Source organism: Emydura macquarii, unplaced genomic scaffold (genome assembly GCF_026122565.2).
Source record: "Emydura macquarii macquarii isolate MOO-44397 ecotype Brisbane River unplaced genomic scaffold, CSIRO-AGI_Emac_v2 contig_318, whole genome shotgun sequence".
Lineage (NCBI taxonomy): Eukaryota > Metazoa > Chordata > Testudines > Chelidae > Emydura > Emydura macquarii.
The window spans coordinates 12120210-12145809 of NW_027130455.1; the positions used below are offsets into that span (position 1 = coordinate 12120210).

Below are 25600 nucleotides of genomic sequence, written 5' to 3' on the forward strand. Positions count from 1 at the left end.
AGAGGGCTTAAGTATCACTAAGGTTGGAACATACAGCAAGCAAAGTGAAGAAACTCACAGGTATGGATGTTAGGCATAACAGGTTGAGTTGAGTTGTGAACGGATAAGTATTGCAAAAGGTTTTAGATTACATTACATAATTTACATTGAGGCCACTTAGTGTCACACATCCGCAGTTTCAAAAGCTTTGGGAAGAGGGTGCATTTTAAAAGGGTACCTTTTAGAAGAATAATCAAGTTATTTATTTGTAGTATACTGGGTGCCTAAAAGCTACATTTGAGATCAAGGCCCCACTGTGCTAGGCACTGTATACACACACAATGTAAGAGACACTCCCTACTTTCAAGAATGAGGCAGACCAAGGAAATATGCCCATGTATACAGATGGGACTTGAGGTATAAAGAAATTAAGGAGATTAGTTTTAGCTCCAGAGTAAAGTTTTTGAAAAACACATGAAACTCATTAGGACTTGGGAATTCTCAAAATTTAACCTAAGTGACATGGCCAGAGTCACAAAGAAAGCCTGGGATAAAGCCAAGAACTGAACTCAGATCCCTTGAGTCCCTGACCAGTGCCTGAACATAAGGCCTTTCTTCCTCTTGATCATATTTTTTAAACCAACAAGGAAAATTACAATTTGACTTGTCACAGGATTTTAAGTCATAATGTAAACTGCCTCAATTCTGTTGTATTACCTTTTTTTAATACATCAGTCATCCTCTTCCACAATGTTATGCTTATAAAATAAACAGCAGGATTTTATTTAGGGGAACAAGGCAATATGCCACGTTTATTGTGAATACAAAGATTTTAAAAAGCAATTGCCTGCACACTTTTAGACACACACATACATACACACACAAGGGCCTACAAAGATGAAGTTACTAGCCTCAGTTGCTCGTGTTAGTCTACTGGCCAGGAGGCTAAGACACAAGGGAGGGAGCAGGGGTCTGTTGGTTGCGCACCGATGCTTCTGAAGGATGATTGTAGAACCAAACCCAAAGTCCTCATCTTTCTGTTCTCTTTTATAGGGGTAAACTTTTATGCTATTTTATAGTTTTGCTTTGTTATGTTGCATTTGCATTTTGGTGAGACTATGAATTACTTATGTTTTGCATGCATGACCATTGTTGTTATTTTTTAGTTTATTTTGTTTTTTTTTTTTTTTTTTTTAAGTGGATCCCAGGGTCATTAGGGTGGGCAGTTTTTTGGGCGTTTTTGTTTTTTTTTTTTGGTTTTTTTTTTTGAATAGCAGCAACAGTTTTACAGAATGATCTTTGGTAACTTTACAAACAGGATAATTAATGACCATATATTAGTTTTGGACAAACAGATGGTGGTTTCAAACAAAGTTATTAATAGTGAACAGATCACCCTACATACTCAAAATGTAGCCTCACAGAAACTACTGTGGTGGTTTGTCACGTACCAAAGAATAACGGTATTTCACATAGAATCAATATAACAGAATCAAGCTTTGGACCTACATTATCCTGCTTGGCTTACAAATAGAGCTGGTAAAAAAAAATTCTGATGGAACAGTTTTCCCCATCAGATAATTCCTATTAGAAACATTCTGCAGGAGTGAGTCTATTCCATAAAACTTTCAATGGAAACCAGGCAGGCAGGCCACCCATCTGCCCAGCTCCTAAGCTACCTGCCTGATGGACTGCCCAGCTTCTGGAATCTCCAACTCCCAAGCTCCTACAGCTGCCTACCTCCATGCAATCCCTGGTTTACCTACAACCCACGTGGCAGACTGACAGGACTACTCAGGATTCCCAGCAACCCAGGGACCAGGATCACATATTTTATACTTTGTGATAAACTTGTCATCATATATACTTTACAGCAATAATGAATTGATAAAGAACAAAAGCTGTTTCAAATTAATAAAATATGTGCTCTTTCTGTTCTAGAGTAACAGAAAAAGTAAAGACCAAAATTTGCAGGAGGGATTGTTTTGTTTAGTAATATTTTTTCAGATTGGTGATGTATAAGCTTAATTACAACCTATCATCATTTAGAATTGTTAAAGCATAAAACCCCTGGAGAAAAGGAAGTTATGGAATTACCATCTCAAGTTCAAGGACACTGTATAGCCACAAACATGAAACTGTAATAAAATGCAACACACATAAAATTGTGTTTGAATTGACAAATCCAAAAAAGCCAGAGAAATATTACATTACATATGTGCATATATAAGTACATATATTACAGTAGCTATTGCCATTAATATACTTTAAAAAACTCATTGTCTTTAACTACACTGGGCATACATTTTTCCTTGTGTCCTTTGGCTTCCTTTATCAATTTTCTACAATTCCTAGCTTCTGATTTATATTCATTACTGTCAACTTCCCCTTTCTTCCATTTTTGATATATATTTTATAGCTGCCTTCATTTTCCTGTAAACCAGGTTAGTTTTTAACCAATACAGCCTTCTTACTCAGTTATGGTATTGTGCTTTTTAGGCATCTAGTAAAGTATTCTTAAAACAATTCCCACTTATCTTTCATATTTTTCTGATTGAATTCTTCCTTTTCAAGAGATTGTCTAATATACTGAACTTCTTCCCCCTCAAAATAAGGCTCTTATACCAAAAGCTTGTTGTCAAAAGTAGCCCAGAGCAATTTTTACAATCAAATGTATAGGCCCTAAACTTCAGATTTTATAACAGCACCAATGACATAACTTAACTATAGTGATAAGATAGGCACTGTTATGTTAACTGCCAGTATGTAAACATTAATTCAGCCTACAGGACACCTGTAGGGGAAACACACACAAATAAACAAAATGATCCTTTCTAAACCACTTCAGAGCTTTATTTAGATTAAAGGGGGTTACACTGGCAGACCAGGTGCCAGCTCACACCAAGGCCCTATGCCTCAAATGAATACTGACAAATATATAGCTGAAATCAGTCCGGCTCATTTGTGTGTTAGTATTGTTAAAACAAGTATTAGAATTATAAGAATGTGTTTAGTGTTTTGACTTTATGGAATGCTTGTAAATTGCTGCATGCATTAATCTCACTTATTACATCTGTATCCTATATTATAAGGTAATATTTGATCATTTGAATTGTAAACCTCTGTAACTCTGTAAATCACCAGACAAGAGACAGACATTGACTAGTGTAAAGTGCTGATCTGCAAAAACAGGTGTTATATCCTGCCTGACAAGGAAGGCCCATCAACACCAGACAGACTAGAGTGAAATGTTAAAGAGGACACAAGACTTTGTTGTTTACTCTCCTCCAACATGAAGATGAGTCTTGCAAGTGAATTCCTTTCATCAGCTGAGTTTGCAGCTCAAAGCAGAAGGCGGGGAGGGGAAGAATAAAAACGTTTAACAAGGAGGAACTGTATCTTTATGCTGCTTGGACTTGGGGGTGTGGGGAGGAAGGAGGCAAGGATTACTAGGCATAAGTGAAAGATCCCCAATGCTTCGGCTGGATTATCCCTAAAGGCCACATAGAACTTGCTTATTATAGAAGTTTCTATTACTTTTGAAACTTAAGACAGTAACTCATTTGTGTGTATATATGTTTACCCGCTTTAACGTTATAAAAAAAATCTCATTTCTTTTTCCTATATAATAAATCTTTAGATAATTTTTTAAAGGATTGGCCACAAGTGTTGTCTTTAGTGTGAGATCTAAAGTGCAATTGACCTGGGCAAGTGACTAGACCTTTGTGACTGTGAGTAACCTGAATATTGCTGAGATTCTTGGTGTAAGGAGTCATCTATCACAAAGACAAGCTTACTTGGATGGCAGGACAGATCAGAGTACTGAAGAGGACTATCTGTGACTCCCTGTCAAGGCTGTTAGAGTGCCTGAGATGTTTACACTTACTAATTGGTTGGTGAAATCTAAGTGTAGAACTCAACCAATTTGGGGGTTGTGCCCTGGTTCTTAACTGTCTGCCCTGAGGTTGGTACTCATGCTCCTGAGTCACTGCAGGACAGTTTGACAGTTGCAGTTAGTTTTCTTTGGTGTAATTTCCTGAATTACTTTGGTGTAATTAAAGAAGTTCTCCTGTTGGGGTCTTTAATCCACCTCCCAAGAGACAGTAGCTATATTGATGGGAGAAGCTCTCCAGTCAACATAGCATGGTCTATATGGGGGGATTAGCTCAGGATAACTACATTTTTCAGGAATGTGTATTTTTCACACCCCTAGCGACGTAGTTATACCGATATAGGTCTGTCATGTAGATCTGGCCTCAGATGTAAGACAATTAGTTTCAATAGAGGTCTAATTGTGTATCTTTAAAGATTTATATAATTATAAGTTAACAAATTTTAAAATATTTATTTTTGCTACCAACAGATTAAATTTGCTTTTTAATTGTTAATACATGTGCCTTACTACTTCTTCAGTTACAAATTTAAAAAAAATGCTCACTCTGCAAAATATATAATTGACAGCAACTCCCATTTCTTGAAAAATAATTAGGGATGGGTAAACATCAGAAATCACTGGAGTTTGGTTAAGCTTACAGACCTCTCTGGTTTGGAAATCGATAAGACAGATGCTTTCCAGTGAGATTTCCCATTAATGCATGGGCTTCAGCCAGGCTCAGAATAACATTTCAACTGCTCACTCAACAATATTGTGGTACTTCTATTTGGTACTCCTTCCTTTCCAAACACCCACAGCACCTAGAACCACATGCTAGTAAAAGGTCTTTGAACATTAAGATCACAGTCTCCCCTCAGATATGTGCACTCCTCTCATTGATGTCAACGGGACTCTGAAAGGAGACTATGGCCTTGAACGATTTGGAAAAGTTAAGGAAGTTGGGCAAAACTTTGGTTCTTGTGTCTTTATATATGGGCATCGCTTTTATTTAAAAAACCTGTAACAGTAGTGTGTACATACCAACACTATGCACATGCTGGAGATATCCTTTAAATTCAGAGGCAGGGAAGGGGTAATATTAAGGATTTTATGAGTTCATATATTTAACAATAAAATATACACATTTGTTTGAAATAATGCAGAAAAAATCATGTTTTATAGCACCCGTGCTAAAAACTACATGTCATCTCAACTTAGGTAAGTCATTCATCTAACATGGCTAAGCGAAATATCATAGCTCAATCATCAAATAGTAACAGACAGGAAAGAAGATTTTGTACAGGGCAAGTACATTTTCATTATTTTTGCCATATTTGTAATATTCTCCAAAAAAAAAATCATTAAAACCTTATAAGCAAAGTCAGAACAACCTTCATTTAGTTAATTTTCTGTGACAAATCCATAAAATGAAGTGTCAAATACTTTCCTTACTTACAAGAACATTTTTCCTTTATCTGTAACATAAAAAACACCTATAATTTTACAGGGACCCTACCACTTACTTAAAAAGAGTTAAAGCAACAAATACATGGAATAGATACAGAAATAATTTTGAAGGACAACAGTCCACTAATGCCTTTAATCAAAGGGAAAGCACTTCATTAGATACTCCTTCTTGAACCTAATATAACAGAAAATTCTTGCTCTAGATTAAGGTAAATTCACTCTATCTTCCTCCCTTAGAGAGGAGAATTCAGAGAGAGAACACATGAACCCAAAGTTGGCAATCCATTTACTTTGTATAAAAGAGCAAGAATCACTGTGATTAAGTATCAAAGTTAATTTATACCCTCAGAAATCACTAGCAACTAAGTAACTGTCCATTTAATTATTGAATGCTAGTAATGAGATTGTCACTATCTCCTGACATAAATGCAGAATATTTCTAAATGTTGATTTGCTGGAGGAAAACACATGTGCATTTAATTTAAATTTCAAATTTTTAAATTTTAGTACTGTCCACAAATTGTCTCTCTCACCAACAGAAGTTGGTCCAATGAAAGATATTACCTCACCCAACTTCTCTCTCTACGTTCTGATATGACCATTTTCATAAGTGAGAGAACTGTACTAATATATTGTAAAAATATGAACTATGATGTATACAGATACATCATTACATGGATCTTTAACTACAGAAAAAGAGAAATAGTAATATACTGCACATCAATTGGAGTTTGTTTGCAATTAACAACTACTTCAATAACTCTAATTGCTTTAACTGCTACATAGCTGTTTACCATGTCAACTACCATGCCAATTTGTCCATTACTCTACAAACCTCAAAGCAGGCTTGTTTAAAAAATGTGTTTCACTGAAGTGAGTATAGTGTATCTTGCTTGTCCATATAAAACTACTCCTCTTTTCCTGCCTTTTTATAAGGTTTATATAGGGTACCACAAAGAGTGTGGTCTAGCACACAAAAACACCACCACTCAACATGGGCAGTCTGATTTACAAGCATTTTGTTCCTGAATTCAGAGCCTGACAGGGATGCTGTGCAAGCAAATGCCTATGGGAAACCTAAAATAGGGTATCCATTTGGGAAGCGATTAAGTGATTAAGTTTTGTGTTCCCGCCAGCTGCTAGCTGAAATTTAAAGGGCCAGAAACATGCTTATAAACTAAACACAAAACAAGTAGTTTCTTTGTTTCTGTTTTCTTCAACGGACTTTCTTTTTTTAAACCTAATAGGGAAATAGATGTACTTGCCAGTAAGTGTTAGTTTCAAAAGCTTCATTTTCCAGCTGTTTATAAAAGTTAAATGTAAAATATGCAACTTTTTTCCTGTGATAAAGAGTGTACAAATGAATACAGCTACAATTAGAAAGACAATTTCAGTGCACTAATTTAATTACATTTGTCAGCAGTATAAGCATCTAACAAAAATATTTGGCATTAAAACATCAACTGTATTTACATAGACTATGAACTCTGACTCCTTTCTGATACTGTTTATCAGCCTTTTTTTTTTTTTTTTTTTAAATTAATACTACTACTACACCACACAATTCTGATGCTTCACTACTGGAGGCACACTTACACAAATTTAGCTAAAACAAAGTCAGCTGACAACACCTCTCTATTCTCCTCCTGCACAGCATATTTTATTTACTTGTTTTAGAATTATCATGAAGTATTTGAATACTTTGTTTTCCCAGTGCTAGTTTTATGCTAATCCTTTGATAAGAGATGTTAGCTATTTCCTATATACATCAATACAGTAGTGACAAATTCCCTTAAGAAAACAGTGTTTTTCATTTCTCTCACTGATCCTGTATGGGAACTTATATGACCCACATCACTGTATATGACTGCCTTTCTCAGAAGCTCAGTTCCCAAAGTTAGACTGTTTTATACACTCTATATACATTTCATTTAAGGCAAATCCTATGCAGGAAGTCACTTCACAGCCAACTGGTCTTGGTCAAGGGGTTTGGGTTCTGCTCCGCCCAAACATATCCTTCCAGGAATTCAGTGTTCCATCACAAAACTACATAGCAGTGCTGTAAGTACTTTTGTCACCTTTCACACACGTCTTTAAGACACATTCAAGCTCAGAGCAATACATATTTTCACCTTTCATTTTCTCTCTCTCACACACACACACGCATGCACCCACTCACCCATGCCCCCCACCCCCCAAGGTACAAATGGCTTGAAGAAAGTACCAGATGATAAAAATTAATGCTTTTTTGCATTAGTACTAAGTTTGAGAAAATCCTAAATTGCCATCGAGTCTTACTGAGTAATTTGCATCATTTTACTAATTTGTTTATTTTTAATTTTGCAAGTTTTTCCAACTTTTTCCACTTTTACGCTAAATCCAAAACTATTTGGGCCTGTGATCAGTTTCTGTCCTTTGCTCGTACATACTTGGAGAGCTAGAAGTCTTTTGCAAATATGCTACCATAAGTACTTCTCTAAGTAAAGTTTGACCTTACACACACACACACACACACACACACACACACACACACACACACACACACACACACACACACACACACACACACACACACTCTCTCTCTCTCTCTCTCTCTCTCTCTCTCTCTCTCTCTCTCTCTCTCTCAAAAACCCCTGAAACACTGTACCAGGCATGTAGTAAGAGTCAAGTTGGCGTTTGTCCCTGGCACAACTGCAGAAAATCTACTTGCTTATACCGTGGAATGGAACACTGAAGCCAAAAGGAGTGTTAGAATCTAAGCAGCTAACTTAAGCAAAACCTTGCCAGAGTGAATCCACCCTCTACAAAGTAACTCCAGAAAGGGAAATATCAGACAGCCAGATTACAAGATTTACCACAGAAGTAACTCACTTATAAAACAAAAGTAAAGTACAATCAGACAGTAGTTTTAACCACTTAATGTTGTTTCCCCTTCAATTATATTAAACACTACTCTTGGAAATGTACTCTCCTTTTGAAAACCTTTTGATTATATTCAAGAACTACTTTCAGATAAAGAAACATATCTTGACTACACAAAATTAGAATGAATACTATGGAAATAATGTAAAAACTACTAAACACTTGGGAGACTGATCAAAGTCTGACCCAATTTTTAAACAGAATAATCATAAAATCCTCTGTCCAAAAGTAATGTGTCAAATAGAATTTTTTTAATTAACTAATTGCAAGAATGTCAAATATTTTAATAGGCCACCCTTCAAACAGCATGCACAGATTTTTTAAAGATTTTATATAGGTGTTTTTGCTCATGTTTATAAGGATCTTTTCAGCAGGGTAGTGGGCAGGCCCTAGAGCAAGGGAAACAAAAAAAAACATGTTCAGGCCTGTGCCACTTCCCTTCAACTCTCTGCACATGCTTCCTGCCAAGCTGTTTCCTTTATTTCTGTACTTCTGCCAAAGCCACTAAAAGTGTTGCAACTATCACCTCTCATTCCCCTCTCCCACTGCACCATGCTCCCTAGCATTCATGGAGGTACCTTCAAAAGAAGGCCATTCATGTGGCTGCCCATTACCCTGCTCTAGCAATTCCTCAGGTACCAGGGAGTAGATTCAGCTGAGAAGGGCATGTGGGCAGCCAGAGGTAAGGACTTCACCCACCAGGACATCTCCATGGGTCCCACGAGCAACCGGTGCTAATTGATGGGGAGAGACAACATGGTAAGGACAACACTTCCATACATGCTAGGAAATACATAGAGCTGAGAATGAGAAAGAGGTAATGAGGGGAGACACGAAAATCAGACAGCCAGGGGCTGAAATAGCAGATGTGCATTTTGCAACCAGTCTCAGGTGCAAGGTCTTTTTGGCCTTATTGTAAATGGATGTTCCATACATGCACGATAGCTGAAAGTGCTTTTCCTCTTCCCATTCCAGTCTTATGTATTTATGGTAATCTATGCTTTGACCATCTCAGTGCTGAAAGAGGTGCTGCATGCTTTACCAAGGCATGACCCTGAAAGCCATCAAGAAACTACCACTGATTTATATAGTGGCCTGCCTGCTAAGTGGAGCAAACCATCCAAAGTTAGTCAGTCCAATACTTGGTGAAAGCTGTCTATCAATACGAGGGATATTTCAAGGTCCTAGTCTTTACCCTTAAAGCCCTAGATGGTGCAGAGTCTGAATGATCATCTTATTATGCATAGCTATTCCCATGTCAGCCAAAAGACACTAAAACTCAGATTTAAAACACTTACTGAGGCAGGGTGTTCTCACAGGGTTGGCCCAGGGCAGTGGAATTTGCTGCTGTCAAAGGTGAGACTGACAGAGCCTTGCCACATTTAAAACATGGAGTAAGACAGCTTTTTGTTAAGACAGAGAAAAAGCACCAGCTGCTGATTCAAGGAAATGTACCATCTAGCTCTGAATCCTCTCAACACAAAAGGTTTAACATCAAGAAGGAGGAAGGTAAAGAATTGTTCTTCCTCACACAAGTGATTACATTACATAAATTTTACATAACTAACACCTAGATACTACAGTGATTAGTGCCTCAGAAATAATAGTAATATTAACAATAAAAGAATTATTACTAACTATAAAATTATTAGCAAAAGCACGAAAGACTTCCATTAATCTTAAAGTAGAACTTTACTTGGGTGTATATTGACCTCGAGATGCAGACTATTCCATTGACAGGAAGATAAACCCTTTTTAGTTTATAACTGACTAAATATTTTTAGCAAGAAACTAAAATATAAATAGCTAACTTGATTCACTTACTGTATATATAAGCAACAGCTGCATCCAGTTACACTAACAGTCCATGAACTAAACCAAAAAAATTACACTATACACCGTATTTCCCCATGTATAAGACGCACCTTTTTTCGAAAAATTTGGGGTCTAAAAACTGGGTGCGTCTTATACAGTGGTACTTACCCCAGGGCCAGGTGGTACGCACGCCGCCGCCGCCGAATGGGCCCTCCCTCCCACCCCTGCGAAGCTTTGCCGGTGAAGAAGGGGAACGGGTGGAAGGGTTTCGGTGGCGGGTATTGTTTCCGCCGCGAAACCCCACCGCCCGTCTCTCCCTGCCGCTGGGAAGCCGCGCTGGAAATCTCTCCCGCTGCCGCCGCGAAACCCCGCCGCAAGTCCCCTCCCTTTTTTTCCCCGAGTACCACTCGGGTCGGGTACAGTCGGGTCAAGTGGTACTTGACCTGACTGTACCTGGCCCGACTGGTACTCGGGGGAAAGAAGGTTGAGAACCGCTGATGTAATACATTTTTTTTCAAATTTCGGGCCCCAAAATTAAGGTGCATCTTATACATGGTAGCGTCTTATACATGGGGAAATACGGTATGTTTGCAAAATCTACACTTTCCCACTGTTGCTTCTTAACCTGCTGCATGAGTTTAAAAATATATATACTATTTCAACTGAACTACATTTTTGGTACCTTGGGTCCAAAGAATTTTTACAAGTGGCAGTGATTTGAACTTCCTCATATGACTTAAAGCACAGGAACAGGTATAATAATGAAAAAGTATAACATGAAGTGTACCTGCTTTTCCTTTCAATCAGAATGGCCACATAGGAAGCCGGTAAAGCAGCTCCAAAGCCCGGAGTCCAAAAGTAGAATTTTCCAAGTATCCTCCTGAAAATGTAAGTTTATATCTATCATATTACATGTCAAAGCAAAGAAAGTTAGCGTATGATGCATATGTTATGCTCAACGTAAGGCTGTATTCATGTCTATTTTCCATCAATAGATACACATTGCACCCTTTGAATTAGTCACCAATAGTAATACTTTTAGACTATGTCTACACTTGCCACCAAATTCGGTGGCAGTCGACGGGAGATACACAAACTACTACACAGTAGCTTGCTTATCTCCCGTCAACATCCTAACTCCTACTTACTGTGGTGTCTTCAGTTTGCTGAGCCGACAAGAAACTGTCAACACAGCATTACTCCACCTGGCAGAGGTGGATTAATAGCGTCAATTTCCAGGTCCATTGAGCGGTTCTCCACTTCCGCTCAATCGATCTAGATAAATCAATCTGATGGCAGCAAATTCACCACCATCAGTCTAGACATAGCCCTACACTACATGGTTCCTTTTAATGAAGGCCTACAGGTACTTCATAAACACTAAGTCCCATAATATCCCTGAGGTGCATTAGTACTACACCCATTTCATTCAAAGGGTTTTTATTTTAAAGCAGATAGTACTTTAATTCCAAAGTGGTATTTATGAAAGGCTAAAAGAGATACGAGTTATGTAGGACCACACAAAAACTATGGCTGCTACTGTCTCTCTTGCAGTGAGGATAGCCTCTTCAAGAAAGATTCAGAGGTGTAAGGAATGGGTGTGAGGTAATAAAATGAATCAGAAGGCAATTGATGTGAAGTGCACTTATTTGATGTCCTGAAGACAGATAGAGAAACTGATGTTGAGATGTGAAGAGACAGCTCTAACATCAACCAATAAGTCAATGTAAGAGCTGAGAATGGAAACCAGGAATGAAATCCTGGCTTTATTAAACTCAATGGCAAATCTCCCATTGACTTCTATAGGACCAGGATCTCACCCCAGGAATCCACAGCTTCACAAAAAAAAAATCTTGTAAATTCAGTGCACATTAACAAAATTGTCCTGAAAAATGGATTTATTACACAAAATAATGACTAGATATAAGGAATTAAGTTTTTGGACAAAGATTAAATGTGTTACTGTGAAAAAAGGGAAGAACAAAGTACACATTTGCTAAATGTAAATTACAGTAGCAGCCCAATTGCCTAGTCAGTAATTAAAAACTTGATTCTAAACTCTTGCATATCCAGCCTACTTGGAATGGACTGAGGAGGCAATAAACCATCTCCAAGGAATGGGAGTATTTGTGAAATGGAAAGATTGTACACAGTGCTTTAACAAGCAATAGCAGCTGATTCAGCAGCACAGTCTCATTTGAGACTCTGTCCTCATAAAACAGGGCAAGTAACATGATAAACTCATATGGGGCAATGAAAAGAGATGAAATTACACATGAGAAATGGCAACACATCATAAAGAACTAGGTGAAATTAGAAACACCACTTGGAACAGCTCAATTTTATCCTTGTCCTAGGAAGGGCAAAGGTCTTGTCTCATTCTATCTTTGCTCTTATTACACCACAAAAACATAATAATACAAACAAGTACGACCAGTTTATATTCAAAAGTGAGAAAAGTCAGGGAATCAGCAATGAGTGATGTAATGGTAATTATACACCCTATACATTCCCACGGCTACAGAAGGATAATTTCACAGGACAATGCCAAATGCTACAACAGCAAAATGTTCATTATTACATGAATCTGTTCTTTTGGCATTGTTTTGAATCATTCTATTAATACATACATTTTCAATTTGATAATAAGACTTAAAAGACAGAAATATAGTGCAACTATCTGAAAATTCAAACGCCAAGAGCATTTCTTGGAGAATGGAGCATAGAGAATCTAAAAATATAGGTAGAAATAATGTTTTGGATTACAAGGTTACTGTTGTGGTGGCTAGAACAGGGAATTGGGAGTTAGAAACCTAGGTTCCATTTTGACACCTGCCACTAATTCACTGTGTGACCTTCCCAAGTTTACAGCTTGTCTACACACAAACATGCAATAATTTAGTTAACTGGGAAAAATTCCTGTGTGGACACACTTCCATTGGTCTAACTTGGTTTAACTTGCCCCTGTAAACTAAACCAATGTAAGCCAAGTTAAACCAATATAAAAGTGTGCCTGCATAGGGGTTGGCACTAGTTTAACTACATCTGCTTACAATCACATATTTAGTTAAATCAATTCAAATGTGTAGACCAGGAGTAATACTTTCTAAAGTGCTTAAGTGACTTAGGAGCATGGAACTGAGGATGCTAAGTGCCCACATTACTTTTGAAAATTGGACTTAGGTGCTTTTCAAAAATATATCCAAGGCTTCAGCCTGTGTCCCACGGTTTCCCCATACATAAAAAACTTACACACTTTTTAAACCACTTTAACATCTTTGGATGAAGGTTGCCATATAGGTACAAAGTATTAACACAATGATAATGGCAAGGTACTTATTTGAAATTCTGCTTCCCTAAAGGTATCTTCTTCCAGGGGTCCCACCTCTGGTTCTCCACTCCCTAGTGTGAGGAAGGTTGAATTCTCAAGGGCAGTAGAAATGTCTGAGCACAAGCCAGACACCTTACTAGCTGTTACCCAGGATGCTTTGTGCTTAACTCAATCATTGGAACCTTCCAATCAATTCCAATAGAACAGAAAGTGAAATCTCCCCAGAAAAATCCAGTCATTAAAACTAAAAATGACTAAAAAAAACTAGCAGCTCAAAAAGGATATAAAAATAGACATGTAAAATCCAATGCCACCTCAAATAGATTACCTCAAAGGGAGGTAAATGGGTGATTTATAATCCTGCAAGACGAAAACATCTGAAAAGCAGCTTTACAAGGGAAGCCATTTTCTCTTCTCTAAAAATTGCATCTGTGCAGGAATCACATTACTAGAGACTAAATAGCTCAAGGGATGCCCCCAAAAGAATGAGATAACACTAACTGCAACAGACAGCATAATGTGGGAAAATTTATCTATGCCTGTGATGAGGTGGACTAGGCCCAGAGGCCCCAGGATCCTGCCACACTCATCCGAGGAAAAGAGCAGTGGAAAGGTCCTCCAAGTGGGCTAAGAGTGCCTTCAGGGAGCAGCCAGTCAAGGCCCAAGAGAGCCCTATAAAAAGGAGCTGCAGAGTCAGAGACAGGCAGTTCCTTGCTGAAGCTAAAAGAGTACAGATGGTGCTCCTGCCTGGCCAAAGGGAAGTGAAGTACAACAGAAAGCTCATTACTAGTAGGGACCAGGGAGTGAGGAAGAGCTGGGGCCGCAGAAAAGTGGCCAAGGGAACTGAAAGTGGTTTTGGCTAAAGGGACACGGCGGCACATGGCTGCTATTCTTAGGGTCCCTGGTCCCCCCCAAAGGCAACTAGGGAAGTGGGCCTACAAATGTACAGCAGTAAGACCTGGAAAGGGGACTGAACTGTAAAGAGGAGAGCTGGGGCCAGAATAGACTAAAAGGGCAAAACCATTGCCGCCAGGGAAGAAGTTCTAGGGGTATGGCCCTGGTTAAAGACCGCAGACACACCCAACCAGAAGGGGGGCTTGCAAGATAGGGAAGTCATGCCATTACAGTGCCTTGCATGAAGATGAGCAAGAAGATTATAAGGGAGGTGTAAATACCTCAATAATATCAAGGTTAAATCAGAAAACTCTGTAGTGTGTGTCCAAAAACAGAGTCTTCAAAAATCTGGCCACTTCAAATAAGGGATATCACTGAAAAATAAACTTCTGACAGGAATCCCCTACTTTGGAAACTGTTTCTGAAGGACTGAGAGGCTGAAGCAAGATTGCTCCCTAGAAGCAGCATCTAAGCAATTGTGCTTTGTATATTTATTGAGCAAGGACCACAGTTGGGTTTTTTATATATGTCTGAAATGGAAATAGCCCTGAGAAGTCTCCACTGCCTGCCTCTGCCTCATATAGTGTGCATCAGGAAGGCTGTGACAACTGCCAAGCATTTTGTGAAATAAAAGGCAGAGACGCTGGCCCAAAATGCAAATTTACTAGTGATGTTTTACTACAAAAACTTACATACTTCCAGTGCTTGAGAAGTACCCCTCCCTATATGCAAGCAAATGTTAGCAAGGTGCAGGAAGGCAACCGGCTACACTCTCTAGATGTGATGGTTCTAAGGATGACCATTTGAATTTTTTCTTGAGTAAATACCAATCTTTACTCCTAGATATCCAGGATTGACTGAAGCCTCTTCTCTTTTTGACTGTCAGGAAGATTTTACACTACTGGAAGAAGCATTTCCTTTTTTCATCTGGCAGCTGAGGCTGACCAGTTGTCTTTTCCAGGAGAGTGAATTTTCTGCAGAATCTCTATCTGATAAGTACTCAAGAGCCTTCTCAGAGGATGTGAGCACAGAGCAATCTGGAGGATTTTTGAAAAAGTTTATCTTGTAGTTCCAACCAATGCAGAGGACTAATGTATCCATGGTGACAAGGGTCCAAGAGAAGTTAAAGGCTTCCAAGTTTACAGCTAAGAAGGAAATCACTGAATGGTTCAAAGAGCAACAGTCAAGCTCAGAGGGTGAGAGAGAGAGTAGAGTGGTTCTCTGATCAATCCAGAAGACTTCAGCAATAGTCTGACTATCTCAGACCCTTGGCTCTGGGCATACTTTCATGTTTAAACACTAAGCATTTCTTTGCAGCATGCTCAGCCCTCTCCTTTCTGGCTGTTTCCTGCAGAATTCTCTCTCTCCTAGCCATCTACCTGGGAGTCACATATGAATTGCATTCTCTCAGTCTTCAACACAGCTAGATCGTTAAGGTGTCATGGCCACCAACTAAGCCCCAAAAGTCTACCAATCCCAGGCAGACAAAGTCAAACAGAAGACAACATTCTTCCTTCCCGGACCTGTCCCAAAAACACAACAGTCCCTTCTTTTTCCCCTTAACATCAAGAGTCATTACTAGACCTTGCCAGGAGCAAGGAGAAACACATGCCCACCCTTTTCCTATGGTTCCCAACGCTGAAACCCCTAAAAAGTTGCATTGAATTGTCTGTCCCCAAAGGGAAACCGGATCAAAAAATAAATACTCACACTCTTTCCCAATGCCTCTCCCTAGGATACCAGCCACCAGCTCTTCACAGAGCACAAACCCCTAGGGCTCCTCTCCTCAGAGTCCCTTTCAGCTTGGTTGTCCCTCTCTGGTGAATTTCCTAGCTTCCACAAAGCCCTCCTTCACGACGAGCAAGAGCAACACACCTTTCTCATACTAGTGTCTCTTTTTCCTGCTACAGCACAACTTGCAGCTCTCCTTCAGGTGCAGCACATCCATCTGTGGCCTCTTCAACAGCAGCTTCCCTTCCTGTTACAGCTCTCCTTCAACAGTAGCACACACACTCAGCAGCCCCCTTTCCTCTCCCAGGTCTACCCTTTTAGCCCCAGCATGCCCAGCTCCTAGACACTTGACTAATTCACAATCAGGAATTTGTGAAATACATCCTCTTCTATGGACTGTATGGCCATAAGGAAGGCTGAAATCAGTACAACCACTGAACAATTAAGAATAAAGCATTTTAGTTTGGGGGATAACTGATAGGATGGAATTGATTGGCTAGATAAGGTTGTCCCAGAGTTGCTGGTTTACCTCAGAGCATCTCTTCAGGTACATAACTAAAGTTGTTTGAAAGCCTCAAAATTCAGTCAAGGCATTCAAATGCTTCTTATCTTCAGTTAACCTTAAAACTGACTTGTCAGGGTTTTGAAATAGGCTTTTTTTTTTTTTTTGCATACTTGTTCATTTTTAAAAGCTGTGTGTGTATGTACATGCACACTATACATACAATTCTCTTGAAGAACTGTTTACCCTTAAATTACTAACACATATTCAATCTGAAATCCAACATATGAAGTTTTTTGTCAGGGAATTTCCTTAACTTTTTTCTAAAATTTTGAAGTGTTTAACAACACCAATTACAAAGTCAGAGAAGAAGCTGCTTTGTGCACCCGGACCACAAAACAAGGATCTGGGGATCTCAGATTTTAGAAATTCCCCATGATCCACGACTCTCTAGCCAGCTCCCCTTCTTCCCAACTTTCTCTCCCAGCTTTGCTTCACTTTGGATCTTCTAAAGTCCAGAGGACTTAATGCAGACCTACAAATGGGGCCTGATGTGCCTCATTCAGACTCTAATATCCACGCAGCAGCTCTGCTGTCTTGTCATTGGGAATCCTTTAGAAGATTGTAGCCACTGTAACATTTATAATGCAGCAATGAATAACTTCCCTTCACACACTTTAATGAATAATCTCCCACCTCTCAAATTTCTCCTTAACTAGAAATTAGTATTACGTGGAAATAATTTTTTGAGGCCGTTAGAGGTAGACTAATGTCAGGTTTATAATGGAAAGCAAGTCTCAGCCTTAACTATCTCCACTATAATTTGTAATACACATTGAGTAAGTCTATTGAGTGACGAAGTGTTACCTAAAGTCACTTTTCAGAGCAAAGCCACACCTTAAAGACAGTTTTACTGATGTCCTTAAAAAGGCTAACAGCTCTTATCATGAAGTGGATTCATTCTTGTCAGGTTCATTCTAATACACTTGCACTAAGTGTAATACCTGCCACAAGATGCCTGATTTAAATTGGAGTCCTTTGGAAATGGTTTAGCTGATTGATATGGACCTTTAATTTCTAACTTCCTGAAGTAGGCGTAAATATAATTATAGTAAATGATTTTTGTGGAGTAACTTCCTCTTTATTCAGAAAAGAAGGGGAGCAGAGCTCCAGTACAGCTGACAGTGCTCTCTCATTGGCTGTCTGGTTGAATGTGATCGTTCTGTCTTTCAGTCACTATACTTCCTTCTTGAATTGTAATTTCTGCACAAGGAAATTGACTGGAATAGGTATCCTGTAATAGCTCCCCATGTGGACTCTGTTCTGAAATAAGTGTCTCTATTCCAGAATAGTTACTCTGCTCACAAAATGGAGTTACTCTGGAATAAAATCACTTTTTATTCTGAAATAGCATCCACATAAGGGAGTTACTCCGGAATAGCTATATTATGTCAAAATAGTTACATCGGTCAGTTTCCCCTATATAGACAAACCCTAATTCATCTGTGTAGCATAAGAAAAAAAGTACAAAAGCACGGGAAAAAATTAATTCACATAGAGGTATATTGACAAAAACAGTGGGAAAATGTGCACTGAATTAGTACGGACAGAAAACAAAATGGGAGAACCCTTCAGTTGGTCACCTTTACTATTATTCCAATAAAGGTGTGGCTCCTTTTCAGAGAAATCACAATATTTTTAAAAGAAAGCATATAGGAATAAGTCTATATGTAAAAAAGGAAAAGACTGAAGGTACTATACAGCAAGTAATTCGCAAATATTTAGCAGAGTGTTTACCAACCTTAAAATGCAAAAGAAAGCAATATACAAGCTTCCATTCGCAGTCAGAAAGGAAGTTGACTGCAAAATCTCAGGTAGCAGTTTGTGCAAATAATAGTCAAGTTTTCGTTTCCTGAGAACTGCTGCAATCTAGAAGAGGGGGGGAAAAAAGATACACACTTTAATTCTACTAGCTGTTATACATTGTAAAGAAAAAGAGAAGTACTCTGCACCAAGACATGTTCATGTAAGCAATGAATCAAAGCCCCTTAGAGATACTTTTATGAACAATATTAAAGATTTCCTCTGAACTTGTTGCAGCTGTTAAGATACCAGAAAATGCACAGGCAATCCCATATTATGAACACACGAGGAATTTTGCTATCTTGCTGACCATAAGAGTGGGAGAAGGTTAGCTGTTTTAAACTGATGATAAATTTTCACAATATTTTATGTTTCAGGGTATGGAGCTCTGTTAAAATACAGGTTAAAATATTCCTAAGAAGTCCACGCACGAGCCTTATGCAGACCCCATAAAATGATGAAATATTTCTATAAATTTTAACTTCAAGGAACCTAACAAAAAAAATGTTTTACCTTGACCTGCAAGTCTTCCTCAAAAAAATTCACTATGAGTCCAGTGATCAGAAAGAGAAAGCTTAGACTAACCATATCATTTCTAAAGCATCCCTTATGAGCAGGTTCTCTCTTGCAAAAGATCACACAATAAGTGTCAGCCAACAGAAAACAGACTAGATATAGACAAATATGCCTATCAGTCAATTTAATTTCTGCTTGTGTGTTTTATAAGAAGGGTGAGATTACTTGCAAGAAAAGCAATATAGCTATTTAGATTCAGTCTATCCAATAAGACTTACAGGTAGAAAAAAGCTCACACGATTGTTCTGAATTTCCATGAAGTTAGTACAGTGTTGAATGACAAAGGTATATTCACTTAGTACTTCCTATCCAGATTTTCACTACTGCCTTTCATTCTTTCCTTCACTTCTCTTCCTTAGTCCATTCTCATCTGAGATGCCTTAAATAGGATCCAGAGGAATGACAGGTGGACCAGTTTGAAGCATTACTGCTCATGGCAAAATTCAAACTACCTGTAAATATACCAGCTGAGGAGAGGATGTTGGTAAGTGATGACATAAAACCGCTCAAGTAAAGCAAGCAACACTTCACGCACTCAAAATTCTTTACAAATATTAACTAATCTCAGATTCATGCCATGGTGAACATCTAGTCTGTGGCCTGCGATGTGCAGGAGGTCAGAACATCACCAACCCATTCCTGCACTAGACCCATAACCTCTCACTGAGTTACTGAAATCCTCAAATCAAGTTACAGAGAATCCACCATTTATTCTAGTTCAAATCAGCAAGTGACCCATGCCCCATGCTGTAGAGCAGCGTTTCTCAAGTAGTGTTCCGCGCAACCCTGGGGTTCCACAAGATGAATTTCAGGGTTCCGCGAAAAATTGAAACCGCGCGCGCCGAAAGCTGCTGACAGCGCGCGCCGCCGAAAGCTGCTGACAGCGCGCGCCGCCGAAAAGGGGAAGATGTCCCGGATTTTTCAGCGGAGGATATTGCATGGCCCTGCAGAAGTTAAAAAGGGTTCCGCAGCCAAATTTAATTGAGAAACACTGCTGTAGAGGAAGGCAAAATAAACCCAGGATCTCTGCTGATTTGACGAGGCAGAAGATTCTTTTCCAACCACAAATATGACAATCAGTTAGACCCTGAGTGGGTCAGCAAGACCCACCAGCCAGATAGCTGAGAAATAATTCACTATAGTAACTTAGAGCCCTCCCCTATCTAATGTCCCATTCCAGGCAACTGGAGATATTTACTAAAGTCTCAGATGGGCCATATGCCATTGTAGGCAACCTCATCATACCATCTCCTCCATAAATATATCAAGCTCAGTCTTGAAACATTAGGTTTTTTACGCCCACTGCTACCCTTGGGAGACTGTTCCAGAACTTTTCTCTTCTGATGGTTAGAATCCTTTGCCTAATTCCAAGCCTAAACTTGTTGATGGCCAGTTTATATCCATTTGTTATTGTGTCAATATTAAATGACATCAACTTAAATAACATCTCTCCTTTCCCAGCATTTATCTCTCTGGTGTATTTTTAGAGAGCGATCATATCTCCCCTCAGTCTTTGTGTGGTTAGGCTAAACAAACCAAGTTTCTTAAGTCTCCTGTCGTAAGGTAGGTTCTCCATTCCTCTGATCATCCTAATAGCCCTTCTCTCCATCTATTCTTGTTTAAATTCATCTTTCTTCAACATGGGAGACCAGAACTGCACATAGTATTCTAGATGAGTGCACTAGCACCTTGTATAATGGTAATGACACTTCCCTATCTCTACTGGAAATACCTCACCTGATGCATCCTAGGATTGCATTAGATGCACTTTTTAAGGAAACAACGGGCAGACCCTTCTGGGACGTCAGGAATGGAATGAGGCTCTGTGTTTGCCCTGTGCACTCCATGGGGATTATTGTGAGCATTGTAGCAGGGGATGATTGTCTCCACTGTTGCAGGGGATTATTGTCTACATTGTTGCAGTTGTATCATTTTCTCCAATATGCTAACAATGGCTACCTTGTTATTCTTTTTTTTCATTCTGTAGACACCTCGGCCTTGGCCCCACCCTCAAGAAATGCTACAGAAAGACTATCACAGATTAAAAGAGGAAGAAAAAAAAACAAGAGATGTTTTGCGAGCTCATGAAGGCCTCAGCAGCCGCAGAGACGGAGCAAAGAGCGGGCAGCTCAACTTGTCCCAGAATATGGACATGGACAGGGAGACTCGCAGAGAAATTATGGAGCATGATCAAAGTACCACGCAGGAGATAGTGCGAATCGTGCAGGACCAGGCAGACATGCTGCGGAGGCTTGTGGAGCTTTAGGAGGAGCGGAGGAAGGACAAAGTCACACTGCAGCCCCTCCATAATGCTCCTCGACCGAAGGCTTTGATGCCCACCCCCTCCCCTGCCACCAGCCGGTCTGTGAGGAGACTGGCCAGGCTGCAGTACGTGAAAGCAGAAAGCAGTGGCAGCCACACTGACAGCTGGCCAGCAAGCTACCACCCTACCCCTTGATACAGTGAATGAACACTCCTCCCCCCATCCCCCCCATGACTTGAATGTTCAGAAATAAAGTTAAGCATCATTTCAACACATTTCTTTATTAAATCATATCTTGTTCTGGAGGGATTTGGCAGGTACAGATATCGATGGGGGAGAGGGGGGGTTTCACCAAAGGCAAACAACATACAGAAACAGAAATCAGTCCTGCATCTCATTGCAGAACCTGGTGCTCAAAGCTTCCCTAATGCAAAGAGCTACGTGGTTAGCTCTCAGCGTAGTGCTGTCATTTGGCTATTCATAATTGGTGGCCAGTCTTTCTGCCTCCACAGCCCAACCCTGAGGGAACCTCTCACCCCTCACTTTACACACATTATGAAGGACACAGCACACAGATATCACAGAAGGGAGGTTCTTCTCAGTCATGTCCAACCTAATGAGGAGACTCCTCCATCTACCCTTTAAATGCCCAAAGACGCATTATACAACCATTCTGCAACTGCTTAACCTCTTATTAAAACACTCCTTGTCGCTGTCAAGGTGATCGGTGTACGGCTTCATTAGCCAAGGGAGCAAGGGGTAAGCAGGATCACTATGGGCATTTCCACACCCCCAATTTGAATGTTTTGGTCTGGGAAAAAAGTGCCCACCTGCATATTAGAGAACAGCCCCGAATTACGAAATACACGCACATCATGCACCTTCCCAGACAACCCCACATAGATGTCGGTGAAATGACCCCTGTGATCCACAAGCCCGTGCAGGACCATGGAAAAGTACCCCTTATGGTTTATGTACTCAGTTGCTAGGAGGGCAGGTGCTAAGATAGGGATGTGCGTCCCATAAATGGCCCCCCCGCAGTTTGGGAACCCCATTGTGGCAAACCCTCCACTACATCCTGCACATTTCTCAAAGTCACTAGCCTTCGTAGAAGTAGTCTATGGATGGCCCTGCATACTTGAATCACGGCAGTACCCACTGTAGATTTACCGACTCCGAATTGATTCCCAACCGAGCGGTAACAGTCTGGGGTTGCCAGCTTCCACAGAGAGATGGCGACTCTCTTCTCCACCGTCAGAGCTTGTTTCAAGCGAGTATTCACGCGCTTCAGGGACGGGGCCAGCTCCGAGCACAGTACTAGGAAAGTTGCCTTTCACATATGAAAGTTTTGCAGCCACTGATCATCATCCCACAGCTGCATAATGATGCGGTCCCACCAGTCTGTGCTTGTTTTCCTACACCAGAACCGGCGCTCCACGGACTGCAGATGATGCGTTACGGCCTGCAGCAATCAAGAGTTGTTCTGCTCGATGGCTTGTAACAGGGCAGCCTTGGTGGCATCACTGTTGTGTGTGCTTTGGCTTCTTGCTCTACTTCGAAAATACTCAATGATAAGCCACAATGTATTTGTAATGCTCACAATAATAGTGCAGAGTTGAGCTGACTCCATGTCTTTGCAGCAATGGTGAGCTCGGGGAGTAAAAAACGGCATGAAAATACTTTTCCTGTTTGTTTGGGAAGGAAGAAGGGAGGGGGAAGCAGCGCTGCAACATGAGACGATGACACTCGTCCTAACAGCCACCGCAGCTAGCTGCACTGTGGGATAGCTACCCATATTGCACTGCTTTGCAATTGGAATTAAGAGTGCTCAGTGTAAACACAAGAGACCTGTGCAAACAGTGTAGTGTATACACGCTGCTGCGACTTCTAAAAATCGGCTACTGAAAATCAACTTAAAGTAACTCGACTTCAGTTGGCAGTGTAGACATGGCCTCAGTCATCCTGTGATTAACCAATACACCCAGCTCTTTCTCCTTCTCTGTCACTTCTAACTGATATGTTTCTAGTTCATAGTAAAAATTCTTATTGTTAGCCTTTAAGTGCATGACTTTGCACTATAACATTTCATCTCATTTCTATTACTCCAGTTTTCAAGGTCATCCAAATCTTCTGGTATGATATTTAAGTCCTCCTCTGTACTCGCAATACCTTTGTATCTGCAAAATTTATTAGCACATTTCCCTTTTCTGTGCCAAGGTCATTAATGAAAATGTTAAATAAAATAGGTCCCAAGACCAATCCCTGAAGAACTACACTAACCTCCTCCTGCCTAACAGTGCACTTTTCAATATGACCTGTTGTAGCCTCCCCTTTAACCAACTAACTAAATTAACTAGGGACCATATTACTCATATAGAGGGGTGTATATCCTACACAGCATGCACTACCAGTCCTTTCCTGTTTCTGCAGAACTTGTCAATGAGAATTCCTTTGGATTTCAGGGAACTAGGCCAGCGAGCCATCTGGGCTCCTCCTTATTCTCCCTCTCCATACCCCAAACTTTCCCCAGGGAAAAAGCACCACTAAAGTGGATACTGCCAGAAAAGGAGGAGGGTGCCAGAGTCTATCTACTTGTGGTGGTTTCCTATCACCACTGGGGAAAATCCTTTTCAAGGGGATCTGAAGGCAGCTACAGGTGAGGGACGCTCCTGACACACAGTTCTTGCAAGAATTAGGTTGTCCGAAGATCAGCAGGAGACAATGGAAGCAAGCTTCCATGTGGATGTTCCCTGTATCCTACAATACAGATCTAGGGTTAAAGGCTGAAACCCCAAGCAGGATGTTTTTAGCAAACCCATCCTCTAAGCAAAATATGAGTAGAAATCTCTGAACTGAAAATTATTGTGTTTTTCCCCACTTTACAGATTATTCCTGAGTAAGATGATATCCCCACTTCACAGATGTGGAAACTGAGGCAGAGATATGTGACTTGCTCATAGCCACAAACAGAGTCTCTGAAGTCACTAGCTCCCAAGCCTATGCATGGCCTACAGTTTGAGCATGAAAAATCCATTCCCCACTTGGAAGTTGGAAGTTTCCCCTAGCAAATGAGTTTGAGGGAATAGGAGTTCTAACTGACCAATTTCTTCCAAAGATAAGATAATTTTTTTAAAGTTTTTAGTACTTTTTTTGGTAAAGAAATGTTTCTAAATGTGAAGCAGTATATTGTTATCTTCCTGAGTATGCAGAAAGAAGACTCCAATGCCACTGGACTAAACACCAACAGACTAAAACTGACTGGACTGAGCAATTTTCCTGCTGCAATGCAAAACATGTGGGCAACTTTCATATTGGTGCTCCTCAGGAAAGTTATGAGCAGAGATGGCAGTGGAGCTTATTCAATGGGAGAAACAACCAAAAATCAGAGACTAGTGGGGGAGTAGCAAAATCCCCACTCTCTCAACATTAACAGTCAGGAGCTCAGAAGATTTGGGGAAAGGAGAGTGAGTAAAACCTCCTTTCCATCAGCCTAATAGGTCTTTAAATTTCATCAGACACCTCCTTGTTTATACCGTAGCAAGGTCTCAAAAGGCTCCAAGCCAGTGACCTTGTAGGAATCATAGTACTTCCATTCTCAGCAGCAAGGTTGGGAGAAGATGGAAGAGAGAACACACCACACAATAGATGCAGAAATTGTGTTATCACCATCCAGTGCTCTACTGGAATTCACGCAGAAACTTTGGTGATGAGAGCTGTATAAGAAGCTACATTGGACAGAATTTTCAGAAGCTGGATATAAAGAATACTATCTCATACTAAGACAGTATTTCACAGCAGAGAAGTCTCTCCCTATAGAAGAGACTTGTTTAGGTTTAGTCTACAAACATGCCATGATAGTTTCTGCTTGATCAGAAAACAATGTTAATTATTCACTTGGACAAACAAACCATTCAATACCCACTTTCAATATCCATCTATTTGCAATGCTTAAATTAAAGTACACTTACAATTTTAAAAATGACCAAATAAGAAATGACACCTTCTTAGGCAAAAGATCTGTTCCCTGTGGCTGAAGGATATTCAGATCTGATATGTTTACAGTTACATATTAAAGATTTATTTAATCACTGTTGGCAAAATCCACCCCTGCCCAGAATTAAGGATTAGTTTCTATGTATAGAGAAAAAGATAGCATCTTATAACTTAATTTGACAGAGTTCCAAGATATCTAGGAGGCTTTCCTGGAAGCTAATGAAAAAAACCCAAACCCCAGGGGAAAGAGGGAGAAGCCTGGGATTCTGCTGCCCTCACAATTTAAATTTTCCTGCACTGTGGAGCTTTGTGCACTGCAAAGGACTTAAGATTTAAGTAACAAAGTCAGCAAATGTCAATCATCCCCTCCTCTATCCACAACTACATTAA

At 39.9% G+C, this 25600-nt stretch overlaps 1 protein-coding gene across 2 annotated transcripts in view; it reads right to left on the reverse strand.

Annotated features, from left to right (window-relative positions):
- The window catches only part of TMEM135 (transmembrane protein 135), a 317684-nt gene that overhangs the window by 274410 nt on the left and 17674 nt on the right, over nucleotides 1–25600 (reverse strand). The window contains exons 2-3 of one of the 2 annotated variants that reach the window (XM_067568561.1): nucleotides 18317–18444; nucleotides 10845–10937 (exon numbers count right to left, since the gene is read on the reverse strand). In XM_067568561.1, the coding sequence (XP_067424662.1) occupies nucleotides 10845–10937; nucleotides 18317–18444 (221 nt within the window). Of the gene's footprint in view, nucleotides 1–10844; nucleotides 10938–18316; nucleotides 18445–25600 lie in introns of those variants that run through there. The other variant, XM_067568567.1, reaches the window with a different exon arrangement.